The 19,173-nt window shown below is 37.0% G+C and overlaps 1 protein-coding gene across 2 annotated transcripts in view; it reads left to right on the forward strand.

Annotated features, from left to right (window-relative positions):
* The window catches only part of ZC3H11A (zinc finger CCCH-type containing 11A), a 28,599-nt gene that overhangs the window by 613 nt on the left and 8,813 nt on the right, over nt 1-19,173 (forward strand). For both annotated transcript variants that reach the window (XM_029227537.1, XM_029227538.1), the window contains exons 2-10: nt 674-793; nt 7,343-7,466; nt 9,300-9,503; nt 9,617-9,733; nt 10,018-10,098; nt 11,319-11,429; nt 12,238-12,300; nt 13,658-13,756; nt 15,816-15,884. In XM_029227537.1, the coding sequence (XP_029083370.1) occupies nt 674-793; nt 7,343-7,466; nt 9,300-9,503; nt 9,617-9,733; nt 10,018-10,098; nt 11,319-11,429; nt 12,238-12,300; nt 13,658-13,756; nt 15,816-15,884 (988 nt within the window). The remainder of the gene's footprint in view (nt 1-673; nt 794-7,342; nt 7,467-9,299; nt 9,504-9,616; nt 9,734-10,017; nt 10,099-11,318; nt 11,430-12,237; nt 12,301-13,657; nt 13,757-15,815; nt 15,885-19,173) is intronic.

Consider the following 19,173-nt stretch of genomic DNA (forward strand, 5'->3'; position numbering starts at 1 on the left):
TTTACAGCTTTATTGCTTTTTCTTTGTCAGAGCTTCCTGTTTTTCAGCTTGATTCTTCTATAGCTCCATTTAGATCTGTCTGCTGTTTTCTGTTGTTCTTTTATGACTAATTCTATGCATGTGTATTTTTTTTCAAAAATTTTTCTTAAATCATATTGGTGCTGTGTTTAAAATTGTCAGTTTTGAGCAAAGCTTTGATTTTATATAGCAAGTTGCACAACAGTAGCATTTTGTTTCAGATATTAACGTTGTATGAAATACATAGTGAAGTATGGAATTATACTTAAATTCTAATCTATTAACTTTCTGATTTTCCATTAAAAACTAGTTACACAAGTCAGGATGTATGAAATGGTTTTGAAGATTAACAGTAAAATATATTTTTAAAGAGTACCTAATACTCCCATTTGTCTTTTTCAGCCCCATCTCTCAGCTTGTGTCATTCATGTTGTCAGATCAGATGTAGGATGCTGTCAAGAAACAGGTTTTAGGAAATTAAAAATTTGTTGACCTCAGATTGTTTGTGTCATCTCATGTCAGTTGTTTTCTACTTTACCTGTCTCTCCTTACTCCTTTGCGTTTGTCTAGATACCAAGAAATGTACAGTGAACATTTTGCCTGGGATCTAGTTTGGTACCACAGTTCTTTTCTGTATTATTCTCTTTGTTTACAGGGTGACAGCTGTCCATTCCGTCACTGTGAAGCTGCATTAGGAAATGAAACTGTTTGCACATTATGGCAGGAAGGGCGCTGTTTTCGACAGGTGTGCAGGTTTCGGCACATGGAGATTGATGTAAGTTTTCAGTTTGTATTATAGTAAGTAGTCTTGCGTCCTGATGGGCCAATAAAAAATATGGGGGTAAAAAACAACATTTCATATAACATGTGAGTTAAATTTTTTTAATGACCTAGTGAAATTTCTCTCATTAAAATGTTCACTTAATATCTAGATGTTACATGGTATGAATTGGTATCATATTTCTTAAAGGTAGTTTGGTAATCTGTCCAAAGTGTAAAAATTATATATGTATATTTGGGGGGTATTTATATTTCTATGTTTATTTTAAAGCAATCTGAACTTAGAGAAAACTTGCAAGTACAGTATTATAAAACTTTCTTCTAAGCCATTTAGGGGTAAATTACTGACATTTCCTGTCACTTCCAAATACTTTCATGACTGTTTCCTACAAACAAGAAAGATACTGTCTTCCATAACTGTGATACAACCATCAAAATTAGAAAATTAACATATATGTATTATTTTCATTGAATCCTCAGATCCCATTCAAGTTTTGCCATTGTACTAGTGATGTCCTTTATTGCAGTAGGAGTGAGTCCAGAATCAAGTGTTGCATATAGTTGCCATAACTCTTCAGTCTCCTTCTGTCTAGAACAGTTAGTCTTTTCTTGCCTTTCATTGGCCCTGACATTTTTGATAGTTTGAGGACAGTTATTCTGTAGAGTGTTCCTCAATTTGGGTTTATCTGATATTTTCTTATTACTAAATTCAGGTCATGTATATTTGGCAGGAATATCACAGAGGTGATATTCTTCTCATTGCTTACCATTGGGTGGCATACAATATTAATTATCCCATTACTGGTGTTAACTTTGATCACTTCATTAAGGTGGTATCCACCAGATTGCTTCACTATAAAGTTTTCCTTTTTGTATTTAGTAAGTACTTTTTGGAGAGGAACTTGGAGACCTTGTAATTATCCCATTCCTCATCAAGTTCTCAAGGTTTTTCTTCTAGCTTTTTATGTGTGAACTCATTGTTTCCTATTTTATTCAATGTGTTTTATGTCACTACTATCATTTGTTATCCTCAGGTTGACTCAGTTTGGGCCAGTAAGAGACCTTAAAGCTGGTTTTTGTGTCTTTTTGATGTTTCCATCATTCTTTGAACACGTCTTCACTTTGTGGCCTAACAGGATTATCCAGGTTCATCTGGTACTTTTCCTCCTCCAGTTGTGGAATCAGCCATTTCTGCAAGGAGCCTTGGTTCCTTCTAGTGTAACTGCTTCTGGAGTGTCACTGCTTCCAGGCATGCAGTGGACAGAACAGAGGAATATATAAATGTATATACATACATTTATATCATTGTTTATTACTTTATGTATTGAAAATCATGAGTTCACATAGATGCTTCCAATTTACCAACACTACAGTGTTTTGTCTAGGCTTCTCCTTATTCATACTTGTAACTCTTTTCTCCAAAACTTGATTTCCATTGTTCTTAATCTTACTTGATCAGTCCCCTAGTTACGTAAACTAGACAGTGTATTACAGCCTGTCTCTTCCTCTCAGGCTCTGATGTCACATGAGGCTGCTCCTGCACAGGATGTCTTTCTCACCTTGTTTCGATTCTGACATCCTGTACCAGGGCAGGCCTCCCACCTTGCTCCACTGTGAGGACTCCTTCCTCACCCTGCTCCGGACCTCATGGATGCCTTTTTCACATCCTTGGGCTTTGATACTCTGTGTTGGGCAGCCCTCCCATGTGAGATGCTTGCTTTCCTCACCCTGCTCATTCTCTGACTGTACCAGGACCCACTCAGAAGAGCCTGCCTTCCTCACCTCACTTGATCTTTGATGCCCATTCTAGGCTGACACTCCATGAGTATACCCTCCTCACCCTACATTAGGATCCCTTCTGCATAAAAGCCTTGCTCACCCTTCTCAGGCGCCAACCTCGTGCCAGGCCATCCTCCTACACAAATGCCTTACTAACCCTGACACCCTATGGGCCGGTTCCACCTTGTCACATGGATACCTTCCTCATCTCAGTCAACCTCCAACACCTTGCTCTGGGGCACTTGCCCTTCCCTCTCCCAACATGAATGCCTACCTCTCTCAGCTTCACCTAATGACTTTGGACTGAATTGTTTGAGATGGGGTGGGGAAAGAAGAAAGAGACTAAATATGCAATTTGTATGCCTGTGGTTATATAACTACTCCATTCTGGTTTCAGATTTATGGTCTCTCAGCTACATTCTATGCTGTCTTCCAAATAGGGAATTCACTAAATGCATTCAGAAAAAGAAATACTCTGGAACTTTCAAAAGATCATGTTGTAACATTGCGAGCAGAGTGTAAACTGGCACAACTCCTAGGAAAGGTGTATCAGTCTCTAAGAACATCTGCGTTTGGAGATTTTCTAGAAAACTCGTGGGACTTGGCATATGGTTTATTCATGGCTAAGATTTATTACAGTGATATAGTAAGGTTACACTGATCATAAAAGAAAAAAACAGACTGGAGGAATCCATGTGTGGGTTTCTTTTATTATCTTTCCCTCCCATAAGGGGTCACAAAGAACATACACTTCCCCCAGTGGTGAAAATGCAGCAACATGTGTGGGGTGTTTTTGCCCAAGGAAGCCCATTAGCACTCTCTACCTAACACATACCAAAACTCTAGTCTCCTAGAAGGATGTCAGGTGTTCAGCATAAGCCATATTGTTTGCATGAACAGTCCAGGCACAGTGATCAGTTAACTGACCAGGAGCATTATAAGAGCCAATTTCCCACATGCCGGGAAAGGACCAGCCTTACAAGCAGGCTATCTGAGGACTGCAGGCTTAGGGCTAGGCTACTCTGTTAACTCTTTTTTGCACAGAGGCTTGTTTGGCTGCATCTTTCAAAACTACTAACTACCTGTACCTTTGTCTCATCTGTACTCATGTGCAAAATGAGATCTATGCAGAATTACTCATTGTAACATAATTTGTAATATGTAAAGTGTATGAAGCAACCGAACCTTCATTTAAAATAAATTTTATTACATTCATACAGTGGAGTGCTGGGCAGCTGTTACCAAAAAATTTTTAAGGGATACTACTTATTTATTTATATGAAAAGATCAGGATATAGTGTCACTGAAAAAGCAAAGGACAGAATAAAGTGTGTAATATACTACCATTTGTGTTAAAAAAAAAAAGATAAGGAAAAGAATTTGTTTTTCACTCGTATATGCATTTTAAATATCTCTGGAAGTATAAAGGAGAAACCTAACAACAATGGCTATAGGAGTGTGGAGACGGGAATGGTAAGGAGTCGGTTTACTGTATACCCCCCTTTCTAGATGCATCGACTTTCATTATTCATGGGTTCCATATTTGCAAATTTGTATATATGCTAAAATTTATAACCCCAAAATCAGTACAGATGTCCTCTTCGTGATCTATTTAGTGCCATGTTTGTTTGCATTTTTGTGCTTTTTGTTTGTGATTTTGCTGTTTTAAATGGCCCCCAAGTGTAGTGCTGAAGTGCTGTATGTAATGTCCCTAAGTGCAAGAAAGCTCTTATGTGCCTTGTGTAGAAAACACGAGTGTTCGATAAGCTTCATTCAGGTGTGAGTTACAGCGCTGTTGACCTTGAGTTCAGTGTTAATGAATCAATGATGTTTATTTATTAAAATTTTATTTATTTTTGGCTGCATTGGGTCTTTGTTGCTGTGCACAGGCTTTCTCTAGTTGCAGCGAGTGGGAGCTACTCTTCATTGCGGTGTGCGGGCTTCTCATTGTGGTGGCTTCTCGTTGTGGAGCACTGGCTCTAGGCACACAGGCTTCAGTAGTTGCAGCACATGGGCTCAGTAGTTGTGGCACGCAGGCCCTGGAGTGTGCGCGCTTCAGTAGTTGTGGTGTGCGGGCTCTAGAGCATGCGGGCTTCAGTAGTTGTGGCACATGGGCTTAGTTGCTCCGCAGCATGTGGGATCTTCCCAGACCGGTGATTGAACCTGTGTCCCCAACATTGGCAGGCGGATTCTTAACCAATGCGCCACCAGGGAAGTCCCCAGTGATATTTATTAAATAAGGTATCTTTAAACACAGACACACATCAAACAAGATTATGTATTGATCACTTGATGAAAATGTGACCAAGAGCTTTCAGGAGCCCAACTCTGTTTCCTTGAGCAGAATGGTTCAGTATTTGCTAATTAAATAATGTGAGCATTAACTATATATCTTTGGACCATGTGCTGTGTTACTATTAAAAAGTTAAAGGAGGGGCTTCCCTGGTGGCGCAGTGGTTGAGAGTCCACCTGCCGATGCAGGGGACGCGGGTGTGTGCCCCGGTCCGGGAGGATCCCACATGCCGCGGAGCGGCTGGGCCCGTGAGCCATGGCCGCTGAGCCTGCGCGTCTGGAGCCTGCTCCGCGACGGGAGAGGCCACGGCAGTGAGAAGCCCGCATACCGCAAAAAAAAGAAAAAAAAAAAAGTTAAAGGAGTAATCATATAGGAGAATGTTACTATGGAGGATGTGTTGCTAAGTGAAAATGTACAGAATTATATGGAACAACTTTCTTTTAAGTGTGAATCAGTACATTCTACAGGTTTTTGTTTTTTAAGAAAAAGAATTCTGTACCAAAATAAGTGACTCTCACTGGGTGATGGCCTAACAGGCATTAATTTTATTTTCCAAGTCATCTTCTTTGCTTATGTATTACTTTTTATTTTGAAACAAATAAAATTCAGTAAAAGTATTAAACAGATCAAATAAACGTCATGCGACTCTTGTATAAAGAGGATGCTATCACAGTAGTCATCCAGTAATTTGAAGATTGCTTTCAGGAAAGAAGTAAAAACTTAAGCAAACACAAATCCAGGAGCAAGGAAGATTGGCATTAGATTCTGCCTCAAGGAGTAATAGAATAATTGTTGTTATTCTAAAAAACAATGGTATCTATTATACCTACCTTTTAAGTGTAACGGGAGACTAATAAATACTATCCAGTTTTTTCAGAGGCAAAGTTATTTGCTATACTTTTTAAAAATATGTGGCAGTAAATGCAGGACATAAATTTTTTACATAGTTTTTACCCAGTCACCTTTCAGAGATGTTGAGCTAATTTATATTTTCATTATCAGTATGTGGGACTCCATGATTCTTCCACATCCCTACCAACACAGTGTATTATCAAATTATCAGTCTCCCAATACAGTAGATATTGGGATCTTGGCCCTTTTTGATACATTTAAGGATCTTTTTGTAATGGTCATTGTTCCTCTGTTTCTTTCTTCCATATTTAAAGATTTCTGAAGTAGTGCTTCTGTTCTTTCCTGGAAATTTAATCCTTAGGCTGCTTATTATGAGAGATCCAACATAATGCAGGTTATTAATCAGAATTTAGTTGCTTTTCAGAAGTGCATATCACGTCTTTTTTTTTTCTTTATTGAACTATTTGTTAAAGTATATATAGAAATGTGCACATATCATAATCTTACAAGTTGAAGAATTTTCACAAAGTGAATATACTTACTAGACCAGCACCCTGATCAAGAAATAGAACATTTCCAACACTCTGTCTTCCCCCTTTATCTCTTCATTGTCACTCACCACACCCCCAAAACTAATCACCGTCTTGACTACTCTGCAATAGAGGAGTTTGCCTGTTTTGGTCTTTACATAAATGGAATTATACAGGATGTGCTCTTTTGTGTCTGGCTTCTTTCGTTCTGCACCCATGGTGTTAAGTTTATTCCCTCTCATTACTGGATAGCATTGTATTTTATGAATATACTACAATGTATTTATCCTTTCTAGTGTTGATGTACATTTGGTTTGTTTCCATTTTGGAGCTGTTACAAATAGTGTTCTTTGAATATTCTTTATATACATCTAATGTGTATATTAGAACTTATGTATGTGTTTCTCTTGGACATATATCCTGTTATCCAGCAAATCATTCTAGATGTACCAGTATTCTTGTTTTTCTTGTTCCCCTTTATAAGAGCGAGGTAGCTTGGGAAGGAAAGATAACCATCCTAGTGTGTTACATGAACCTTTAGAAGTCACGAATGGGAAGAGGAAGAATTTTTCCAAGTCTTGAACTCTCAGCTTCAAATAATAACTGCAGTTTATTGCGTCTTTTCTGTGTGCTAAGTGCTTCATGTACATTATTTCATTTAATTCTCATGAGAAACTAATTAATAGCTACTGTTACTCCCATTTTATAGCTGAGGAAAGTGAGACTAAGAGGTATTAAATTATTTGACATCACATGGTCAATAAGTAACATAATAGAGATTCTTGACTCTTATCTTTGATTCCATAATCTTACCTACTATATTACCCTGCTTTTCTAAATTAAATGTAGACATTTAGGAGTTCAAGGATTAGGGCAAGGAGGAAAGAATAGCAGACTACTTCCCTGTTCCTTTCATCTCTCTGTCATGCTAGAATAAGTTACTTTCAGCAGCCCTTCTTCCTCATACTCAAAATCATTTCACATGCCTCAGATTTTTTAACCTTGTATGAACTTTGTCCAGAAAACATGACCAAATTAATACAGGTCACACTATTTTTTATTTGAAAATAATGTGTTTTTCCTCTTACAGAAAAAACGCAGTGAGATTCCTTGTTATTGGGAAAATCAGCCAGTGGGATGTCAGAAACTAAACTGTGCTTTTCATCACAACAGAGGACGTTTTGTTGATGGCCTTTTCCTACCTCCAAGCAAAAGTGAGATTCGTTTCAATTTTGAAAGAATAGTTACTGTATAATGAACACCTACATGCACAATGTACAGAGTACTTTATAAACATTGCCTTCTTTTAGTCTTGTGAGAGAGCAGTATTATTTCCACTCACAGATGAGGGAATTGAACTTTATTAAGGTTAAATGACTTGTACACAGTCATAAGCCAATAAAATAGCAGTCACGATTAAAACTTTGTTGCCAAAAATCCATGCTGCTTCACAAATGTTTCTTGGCAAGATAGTTTAGATTACTACAGCTTATTACCTCATTTCCCATTTTCTTATCATATCTATAGAGATTTTCAAAAGAAACTTGATTCTCCAGGCCAGGGGTGTTGGCAAGTCTGGTCTTCCACCTGTTTTGTAAAATAAAGATTTATTGAAATGAAGCCCTGCCCATTTGTTTATGTATTTTATGTGGCCAGATTTTGTGCTACTGCTTCAGAGTTGAGTAGTTGAGACAAGATCTACAAGGCCTAAGATATTTACTATATACCTCTTTACAGAAGAACGTTTGCTAACCCTGCCCCTGCTCTAGGGTGCAATCCAAAATGAAACTTACACTCTGCCAAAAGCTAGTATTTAAAGTAATTTCCTAGTGGAGTGATTAGCCATTTAAAGCCACATCTGCTATGTGATTAAAATGTGATGGATATATATTTTTATCTCTATTTAAGGGGAAAAAAGGCTCACTCCTTTCTGGTATAATTCAGAAGTATTGCCCGCTATCTCTTTAAAAAGCTGCTGCTTGATCAAAAAGCCTAGAATTTTAGTATTAAAATTTAATGTCTAGAATTTGTAAATAGTTACTGTGCATCTAGCTTCCTGTTTATTCTCTGTTTTGAGCACCCACTTTGAGTGTGTTTATGTGCAGTGAATAGTTACTAGGTGAAAGCCACATTTTCCCTCCCTGGGAGTTTAAAACCTAATTGGGAAAATGGGGAAATTAATTAGATTAAAATTTTAATTAAAAGACATAAATTAAAAGGACATGATGCTCAAAGAAAATCACCAAACTTATGATAGGTGGTTGGAGATTTTTTTTTTAAAAAAAAAACATCTTTATTGGAGTATAATTGCTTTACAATGGTGTGTTAGTTTCTGCTTTATAACAAAGTGAATCAGCTATACATATATCCCCATATCTCCTCCCTCTTGCATCTCCCTCCCACCCTCCCTATCCCACCCCTCTAGGTGGTCACAAAGCACCAAGCTGATCTCCCTGTGCTATGCAGCTGCTTCCCACTAGCTATCTATTTTACATTTGGTAGTGTATATATGTCAGTGTTACTCTCTCACTTCGTCCCAGCTTATCCTTCCCTCTCCCCGTGTCCTCAAGTCCATTCTTTACGTCTATGTGTTTATTCCTGTCCTGCCCCTAGGTTCATCAGAACCATTTTTTTTTAGATTCCATATATATGTGTTAGCATATGGTATTTGTTTTTCTCTTTCTGACTTACTTCACTCTGTATGACAGACTCTAGGTCCATCCACCTCACTACAAATAACTCAGTTTCGTTTCGTTTTATGGCTGAGTAATACTCCATTGTATATATGTACCACATCTTCTTTATCCATTCATCTGTCGTTGGACACTTAGATTGCTTCCATGTCCTGGCTATTGTAAATAGAGCTGCAATGACTCTTTTTGAATTATGGTTTTCTCAGGGTATTTGCCCAGTAGTGGGATTGCTGAGATATATGGCAGTTATATGTTTAGTTTTTTAAGGAACCTCCATACTGTTCTGTCAGAGATTTTTGATGAATTGGGACTGTATCTTCTATTTTTAATTTATGACTAACTTTGTATGTCTAGCTGTGTTGCCCACTGTGCCTGAGTCCCCAGAAGAGGAAGTGAAGGCTAGCCAGCTCACAGTTCAGCAGAGCAAATTATCTGTCCAGTCTAATCCCTCTCCTCAGCTGCGAAGTATTATGAAAGTAGAAGGTTCAGAAAACGTCCCTAGCCCTACACACCCACCCGTGGTGATCAACGCTGCGGATGATGACGAAGACGATGACGGTAAGCTCTGGCCCTCCTCAAGGCGAGTAAATGTAGCTGAGTGAAGTAGAATCAGACTTGACGCTCTAGACCTGTTTTTAATTGGAAATTTGCCTCAAATTTTGATAATATAGATCAGTTTTCTGAGGAAGGTGATGAAACCAAAACACCTACCCTGCAGCCAACTCCTGAAGTTCATAATGGATTACGAGTGGCTTCTGCCCGGAAACCTGGGGTCAATTTAAAACAAGGTAAGAAGAGGCTATATTGATGCTGGTTCCTGCTCATAAATCTTGCAGCACTGTTGAGTGAGCCCAGACTATTTTAAATACCTTTGAAATTTAGTTCATGATTACCACCACCCCCATCTTCCTTGCGCCCATTATACACACACACACACACACACACACACACACACACACACACTTGATTTCTCTTATTCATTGAACAAACATTTGAATGCCAGCTGTGTACAGATAAACTGCAGAGGTGAAATGGTGCTGGTTCCTCATGTGGTTGCTATTTGCATTCCTAGGTGAATGTTTGAATTTTGGGATAAAAACTCTGGAAGAAATTAAATCAAAGAAAATGAAGGAAAAATCAAAGAAGCAAGGTGGTGAGTTATCAGGAGTTTTGACATGGAGGATTTTTTTTTAAAATAAATTTATTTATTGACTTGGTTCCCCCGGGTCTCAGTTGCGGCAGGCAGGTTCCTTAGTTGCGGCATGCACGTGGGATCTAGTTCCCTGACCAGGGATGGAACCCAGGCCCCCTGCATTGGGAGCGTGGTGTCTTAACCACTGGACCACCAGGGAAATCCTGACACGGAGGATTGAATGTTGCTACAGAAGAACAGAAAGGACGCTTCTGCAGCAATGAAGACCCAATGCAGCCAAAAAAAAAAAAAGATACTTCTGATAATAAGGACACTTGACACCAACCAAAATGAGCAAATAGATTTTGATTTTTGTGGCTTCTTTGAAGTAAAACACAGACTTATTTAAATCACAGTTGCTTTTTTAACCCATTGCAGCTGTTTCAGTCCCTAACTGTTCAGAGCTAGGCACATACAATGAAGAACCTGAAAGAACTTGTTTGTTTATTTTGAGAAATATAACTCTAAAGAATAGCATATAAGGTTTTTGTTTTGTTTTTTTGTTTGTTTGTTTGTTTGTTTGAACGCATTGCATGGCTTGCAGGATCTTAATTCCCCAACCAGGTATCGAACCCATGCCCCCTGGAGCCAGGGAATTCCCTAAACTATTATTTAAAAGAGGAAAAAGTTCATTTTGTAGTAGGTGAATTCTTCCTCAAGAGCTACTAGGATTTTCTTCTGGTGCTTGCCTTAGCCTGGTTGATCTATATTTCCAACCCTAAAAATTATATAGTGTGAAATGCATTTAGAGAGAATCAGATGGTTGGTTCTAAGTGCCTTCTTGCTAAGGATTGTTCCGTAGCAACTTTGGAGTTGTGTTTTGCAGATAATTGAATATAGATGGAAAAGATTGAATTGACACACTTAATGGCAGATGTGCTTCTGAGGTTAACTTTAGAATAATGTTAGCCTTCCTAGTAAATAAAAGTACATTGAGTGCCTGAGTCACTCAAAACAGTTTTATATTTTACTTTCACATTGTGCCAAAGGCAGATAAAAAATAAGATTATCTCCCCTTTCCCTACTCCATTTCACTGTAGGCAAACAGGAACAGAAAAACTGATTGACTTGTAGTCCAGTGGTCTGTGTTGGATTTACCTGGTCTCAAAAACAGAATTTCTTGACTTCTGATAGCTTTATTTTCCATAAATTATTTACTGTTTTTGACTCTCTATATTTAGAAGGTTCTTCAGGAGTTTCCAGTCTTTTACTCCAACCACAGACCATTCCAGGTCCTGAAAAAGAGAATGTCCGGACTGTGGTGAGGACAGTAACTCTGTCCAACAAACAAGGTGAGGTATAGGTAGGTCTTAAGAGGTGTCAGCCTACTGCTTTTAAATGACTTGGAGAGCAAAATGCTTGGGTTGGGTATATTGGTGGATTTGCAGGGAGTCTTCAGTATGTTGATTGGATAGAATGATGAAAAATTAGTGCATTTGCCCCTACTGTTTAAAAAGATGAAATTCTTAATCATGCAGCTCTCACATTATGTATTGTATTTGATTTTTACATATACTGTTCATTTTATCCATCAAATTTATTGAGTGTCCATTGTAACTAAAGAACTGTAATAAACCTTTTAAGTTATAGAAAAATGTAAAAGTCTTTTTCCCTTAATAGTTTTAAATCTGATAAGGAATATGACACAAGTAATTGTAGTATGCAGATACATTAAAATGTGCCATTCAGACAACAAAGAATCAAAGGAAAGAGATCTCACTTCTTGCTGGGGTGATCAAGGAACGTTATATAGGAGAGTTAGCAGTGGAGTAAAGTATGATTTCATTTAACATATGGAAGTGCACAAGCAAAAGTATAGCTTGGGTTTTATAATCAATTGGTTAGACACAGCTTGTCTTTGTGTACTTAGCTACTATTAATTAGGACTGTGCTATTGCTTCCCTTTGGGCTGTGCATTTGGTTATTTAAATTATTATTTAATAGGTTGATTTTTTTTCTTTTAATGTGGGTAGTTTTCCTTAAGACTGATATCTGATTTCCAAGAGACTTTAATATCAGAGCATACTTTGTACCCATTAGTAGTTACTGAATATGGAAAAATTGGCTAATGGTAGAGAAATTCTGTTTTTGCCATTTTAGGAGAAGAACCTTTGGTAAGATTGAGTCTAACCGAGAGACTGGGGAAACACAAATTTTCAGGAGGTGAGATAAGTTTTGAGCATATCCTTTGTTTTCTGCTTGTTTGTGCATTACATATCTCCTCCAAAATTCTCTTTATACAAGTGCCGTGTCAATATTGATATTAACTCCCTTGTATTTCTGGCTGAAAGCATGTATAAAATCTCGTCATGTTTTTGACATGTGAGAAGTTATACAAATTTATAGTGTTTTAATTAGATTATGGCCAACTTTTTAGAAGGTACTCGGTTTAAAAAAGAGTAAAGGATATCTCTGTTTCTATGGATAAATGAAATTTGAGTTTTTAGAGGGAAAACATAGTGTCCAGTTAATATAAATTCAGTCCTTGAATTTATTAGTGCTATTTTATACTTAGGGAAGTATTTTACCATGTAACTGAATTATTGTGTACTGACCCTAGTGTATCTGTCTCAAAATAATTATTTTGAAAATCTTATCTGACTTCAGAGGTTCCTTCATACTCCTTTAAAATGTGCTTATGAATATGAAATCTTATCTGTTTTGTGTTTTGTTTTATACCATTCTCGCTGCCTGAGAAATTTAGGTAAAAAATTACGGAAATAATCTATTTTAATATCAGCATATGTGTAATAAACTTTGTGATTTGGGGTTGTATATTTAAATTACAAATAAGAGGAGAGAGAAAAGTACATTCTGTGTAGGGTCTTTAAAGTCTTTATGGGACCCTGCTAAAGTTCTACCTTCAGTCAAGTGATCCAAAGAATAGTTTTTAAAAACTTTTGACATTTAAACAGCTTGTATTGACCAGTGTAATGCAATTTCCAGGAGCCAGGAAACTTGGTTCAAGTCCTGGCTCTGTCACTAATTGGTGACTTGGGTAAGATACAGCATCTTTCATAACCTTAGATTTCTTATCTGGAATTGAAGAAAGGGGCTCTTTGGCCTTTAGAGTCTTCATGTCCCTGGAAAATTTTTAATTTTATGGTTCTTTTGCTGTCCTCCTAGTCATCCCAGTTGTATTTAATCACAGATCGACCTAGAATTTAACAGTTGGCCAGTTAAAGATTTTTTTTGTGCATGAAGATTTTTTTTTCACATATTCCTAATCCTGAATTTCAGCTTTAATCAGGGTTTATAATCCTCCATTTATAGTTTTAGTTATTTGGTAAATGTTAATTTGTGCATTCTAATTTTTTTATCTCCTTCCTTACCTCTTTTTTCTGGGACATTTTTATTCCTTCTCTAACATTGAGTTATAAGGAAGCTAGTGAATGAACACATCATATAAATGCAGAAAACTTACAGAATTATTCTACATTGTCTGTTTTTGCCTGTATTTCTTGACCTTGCTAAAGGTTGGCTTGAAATCTTAAACTGAGTTCCCTCTCTCTGTTTGTAGGTTGCGACAGTGATCCTCCATTAAAGCATAGCCTTGCACAAAGGCTAGGGAAGAAAGTTGAAGCTCCAGAGACTGACACTGACAGAACACCAAAGAAAGGTACTTTTGTTCTAATATACTTTGTGTGTGTAATCTTGACACTTGTCTCTTGTAGTGTTAACAGGTATGGTTTGTCATTCTTTTTGTTCAGGTTAATAAGATTATTCTTGTGTCTGTTTTATTATTCATTCAACAAACATTTGAATGTTTACTCTGCTGGATTCTAGGTAGACACCATTGGATAAAAATAAACACCATCACAGACCTCAGGAGCTTGTAGTATAATGGCAGATAGGAATCCTTACATATATTGTGATAAATTCTGTGACAGAGAAAGTACACAGTGTTATGGGAGCACATAGGAAGGGCACCTAATCTCACCATCTGTCAGGGAAAGGTTCCCAGAGGAAATGATATTGAAGCTTAGACCTGAAACATGATTTAGCCAGGTAAAGTTGAAGGGCCAGAGGCAGAGAGTATAATACACAGAAGGCACAGAGCTCAAGGGACTCACTGTGACTGAATCAGAATTGGAATGAAGAGCATGGTAACTGGAGAGGAAGAAGGGATTGGTCATATAGAGCAGGAGTCCCCAACCCCCCGGGTCACGGACAGGTAGCTGTCTGTGGCCTGTTAGGAACTGGGCCGCACAGCAGGAGGTGAGCAGCAGGTGAGCAAGCGAAGCTTCATCTGTATTTACAGCCACTCACCATAGCTCGCATTACCCCCTGAGCTCTGCCTCCTGTCAGCATTATGGTGAGTTGTATAATTAATTATATGTTACAATGTAATAATAATAGACATAAATGCACAATAAACGTAATACGCTTGAATCATCCCAAAACCACCCCCTCCCCACCTTGGGTCCGTGGAAAAATTGTCTTCCACGAAACCGGTCCCTGGTGCCAAAAAGTTTGGGGACTACTGATAATAGAACCTTTTAAGCCATATTAGAGAGTTTGGGCTTATCCTAAGATAGTGGCAAACAATGGGAAGGTTATGAACAAGGATCAGAGATGCTCATATTGGCATTTTGGAACCATCATCTAAAATATGGAGAAAGGGGATAAGAGTGCTGTCCAGGAATGAGTTAGCAGGCTGTTAAAATAATCCAGGCAAGAGGAGTTAGTGTCATAGATTTAGTGTTCTGGAAGTTGGTATGAAGAGATGCAGACTAATTTGAGAGATATTTGGAAGTTAGAATGATTTTATAGTTGAAGTTTTATTTATAGAAGGAAGTAAAGGGTTGGATTTTTTTCCCCTTGTCTCACTTGCAGTGAAGCAGTGGTGTTAATTACTTTAAAAAAAAAAAATGTTTTTTCCTTCTTGTGTTTAGTTTTAACTTCTGCCGAAGATAAGACACTTTTTTCCACTTCTCCCCTAGCCCAAGAGGCTTTGACAAGTAGGCTTTCTTGTTTGGGGGCTTTCTTATATTCTGAAAGCTGTAAACAGAAGTTACTTTTTTTCTTTGCAGTCAAATTTCCTTCCCTTTTGCCTATCAATCGTATTGAAGACTCTCATAACTAAAGAGCATATTTCAGAAGGATCTAGGGGGGGAAAAACCTTTTGATGCCAATAAGATTTTAGAATGTTAAGATTTTAGAATGTTGCACAGTAACAAAATTATTTCCTTAAATTCAGTAATTTTTGCTTTTCAGATGTAAAAGAGAGGGCTTTTTCTTTGTGCTTTCCAAAGTGCTCTAGAGAATCCATTATTTGTATAGATCTATCTGTACTGTGAAGAAGAAGTTGTAAGACCTGAATAGATTTTTGAAAAGCACTTTCATTAGAAAACAAGTATAAGCCTAATTCGTGACCTTTGAAAAAGATTTTTGACCTATAAAAAGTCTCTGTTCAACTTTTTTTTTTTGACAGTGTTCGTTGATTGATTGATTGATTGATTGCTGTGGGCTCTAGGTGCATGGTCTGCAGTAGTTGTAGCTCATGGGCTCTAGAGCACAGGCTCTGTAGTTGTGGCACACGGGCTTAGTTGCTCTGCAGCATGTGGGATCTTCCCGGAGCAGGGCTTGAACCCGTGTCTCCTGCATTGGCAGGCAGATTCTTAACCACTGCACCACCAGGGAAGTCCCCAACTTTTTTTTTTTTTTTTTTTAAACAGTTCAAGTTTCCAAGTCTCTGAAGGAGCGATTAGGCATGTCAGCTGGTCTAAACAATGAGGAGGCAGCAGGTAGGTAAACTCTAATGCCAGCTCCTGATATTTTTTTCCTTGCTGTTAGAATCTTTGGTTTTTCTCCAGTTTACCTTTTGAGTTATGTTGGGGCTTACGTTTTCTGTTTTTTGTGGGTTTGCTTTTTAAGTAATAGTTTTCTCACTGGAATGAGTTCTCTTTTTGTAGTTAAAGGTGGCAAAATGATTGTTTATGATAGCATTAATAACCAGAAATTAGAAATAATCTAAATATCTAACAAAAGGGAATTAAGATAGTTATGTACTAAAATAATTGCTGTCATGAAAAGTCATGTTCTGAACAATAATGATACGGGAAACTTATCTCCTTGTATTGAACGAAGAAAGATTATGAAAGTATACACAAGTGCTTTTGTCTTAGGGCAACATATGAATCTTTTTATTGGGGGGGTGGGGAATGAAGTTTATTTTCTTATTATAGAAACATATTTCTTAGGGAAAATGTCCACATGTGAGATGATTTCCAGTTTTATAAAAATATATGCCTAGAAAAAAAGATACACCGAAATATTAACATTGGTTTTATCTGGGTGTTGAACTTTTAAGTAATTTTAATTTTCTTCATCATATTCCTCCTGTACTCTAATTTTTAGACTTTTAAAATTGTGAGATATAACTACCTAAGTGTATATACCTGTGTACAATTTTAAAGAATAATAAAATGAACATTTTGTGTATTGAGCCATCCAGCTTTTTTATTAAAATATTTTATTGCTGGATTCAGTAATGCATTTAAATTTTTATATCTATATGTATGAATAGTGTTAGCCTGTGCTTTTCCTTTTTCATCCTATCCTTATCTTTAGATAAGGATAAATATCATAAAAAGGGAATCTGATGTCAAACATTCTTTTGTAAACAACCTGAATTTACTCTTCAGAAACTTTGAGGATTTCCTCTTATTTCTTCCTACTAGGCTGGGACTTCACTATGATAGATCTAAACATGGATCTTTTTGTTCATTATGCTCAGTGTTTAGTGGGTCCTTTGAATCTAAGGACTTAACTAACTTTTTTAGTTGTAGAAAATATTCCTCTGATTTCTTTGAGTATGTCCTCCCCACCCTTCTTTTTGTTTTCTCTTTATGGAATTGTTATTAGATGTTGGAACTTTTGGACATATGCTCCATGTACCTTAACCTTGCCTTCACACTTTCCATTCCTTTGTTTTTTTGCCTCACTTTCTATGACTTTTGCTTGGTTATATTTTCTAGATTAGGAATTGACACACTTTTTCTATGAAGGATCAGATGGTAAATGTCTTAGACTTTGAGGTTCACAATCTCTTGTTGCAACTACTCAACTCTGCCACTGTAGTGTGAAAGCAGCCATTTGCAGTATGTAAATGAATGAGTGTGGCTGTGTTCCAGTAAAGCTTTATTTATAAAATTTAGACCATGGCCATATTTGGCCCATGGACTATATAGTTTGCTGACCCTGTTCTAGATGGCTGATATTCTACTAGCCTTGCCTTTTTTTTTTTTTTTAAATTAGGTTGGATTTATTTTGTCACTTGGCTTTTTATTTTCCAAGAACTTTTTTTAGTTCTCTGATTTCTCCTTTTGTACAGCCTGATTTCAGGCAGTTCTGGGGCTTCTTTCTTCTTTAAAAAGTAATTTATTTTTTATTTTTAAAAATTTATTTTGTTGAAGTATATAGTTGGTTTACAATGTTACATTAATTTCTGCTGTATAGCAGCGTGATTCATTTATACATATATACACATTCTTTTTCGTATTTTTTCCATTATGGTTTATCACAGGATAGTGAATATAGTTCCCTGTGCTATATAGTAGGACTTTGTTGTTTATACATTCTATATGTAATAGTTTGCATCTCCGAATCCCAAACTCCTAATCCATCCCTCCTCCAACCCCCGCCCTTGTCAACCACAAGTCTATTCTCTATGTCTGTGAGTCTATTTCTGTTTCATAGATAAGTTCATTTGTGTCATATTTTAGATTCCACATGTAAGTGATAGTATATGGTATTTGTCTTTCTCTTTCTGCTTACTTCACTTAGTATGATAATCTCTCGTTCCATCCATGTTGCTGGAAATGGCATTATTTCATTCTTTTTTATGGCTGAGCAGTATTCCGTTGTATATATGTACCACATCTTCTTTACCCATTCATCTGTCAGTGGACATTTAGGTTGCTTCCATGTCTTGGCTATTGTAAGTAGTGCTGCAGTGAATATCGGGGTGCATGTATTTTTTCAAATTATATTTTTCTCTGGATATACGCCCAGGAGTGGGATTGCACGATCATATAGAAATTCTATTTTTAGTTTTTTGAGGAACCTCCATACTGTTTTCCATAGTGCTACACCAGTTTACATTCCCACCAGCAGTGTAGGAGAGTTCCTTTTTCTCCACACCCTCTCCAGCATTTGTTTGTAGGCTTTTTGATGATGGCCATTCTGACCAGTGTGCCTCATTGTAGTTTTCATTTGCATTTCTCTAATAACTAGTGATGTTGAGCATCTTTTCATGTGCCTGTTGGCCATCTGTATGTCTTTGGGGAAATGTCTATTTAGGTTTTCTGCCCATTTTTCAATAGGGTTTTTTTTTTTAATTGATTGTTGAGTTGTATGAGCTGTCTGTATATTTTGGAAATTAAGCCCTTGTTGGTCACATCATTGGCAGATATTTTTCTCCCTGTCTGTAGGTTGTCTTTTCGTTTTGTTTATGGTTTCCTTTGCTGTACGAAAGCTTGTAAGTTTGATTAGGTCCCATTTGGTTGTTTTGGTTTTGTTTGCTTCAATTTCTATTGCCTTGGGAGACTGACTTAAGAAAACATTGGTACGATTTATGTCAGAGAATGTTTTGCCTATGTTCTCTTCTAAGTTTTATGGTGTCATGTCTTATATTTAAGTCTTTAAGCCATTTTGAGTTTATTTTTGTACATGGTGGTGAGAGGGTGTGTTCTAACTTCATTGATTTTACATGCTGCTATCCAGCTTTCCCACCACCACTTGCTGAAGAGACTGTGTTTTCTCCATTGTATATTCTTGCTTCCTTTGTCTAAGATTAATTGACCGTAGGCATGTGGGTTTATTTCTGGGCTCTTTATTCTGTTTCATTGATTGGGGTTTCTAATTTGAATCTTTTTTTTTTTTAATGGGTTTGTATGTTATTTTGTCTTCCTCATTGCTTCTCTTCATTTTGGTTCATTTTTAATGTTGCTTTTTCATAGTTGTAAGTACTGGGCCTAGGTTTCTTACAACCTAGAATCACTGGGCCTGTGATTCTAAAGGTCTTTTTCCCAA

This window comes from Monodon monoceros, unplaced genomic scaffold (assembly GCF_005190385.1).
Source record: "Monodon monoceros isolate NGI ecotype Baffin Bay Population unplaced genomic scaffold, NGI_Narwhal_1 Super_Scaffold_18, whole genome shotgun sequence".
Lineage (NCBI taxonomy): Eukaryota > Metazoa > Chordata > Mammalia > Artiodactyla > Monodontidae > Monodon > Monodon monoceros.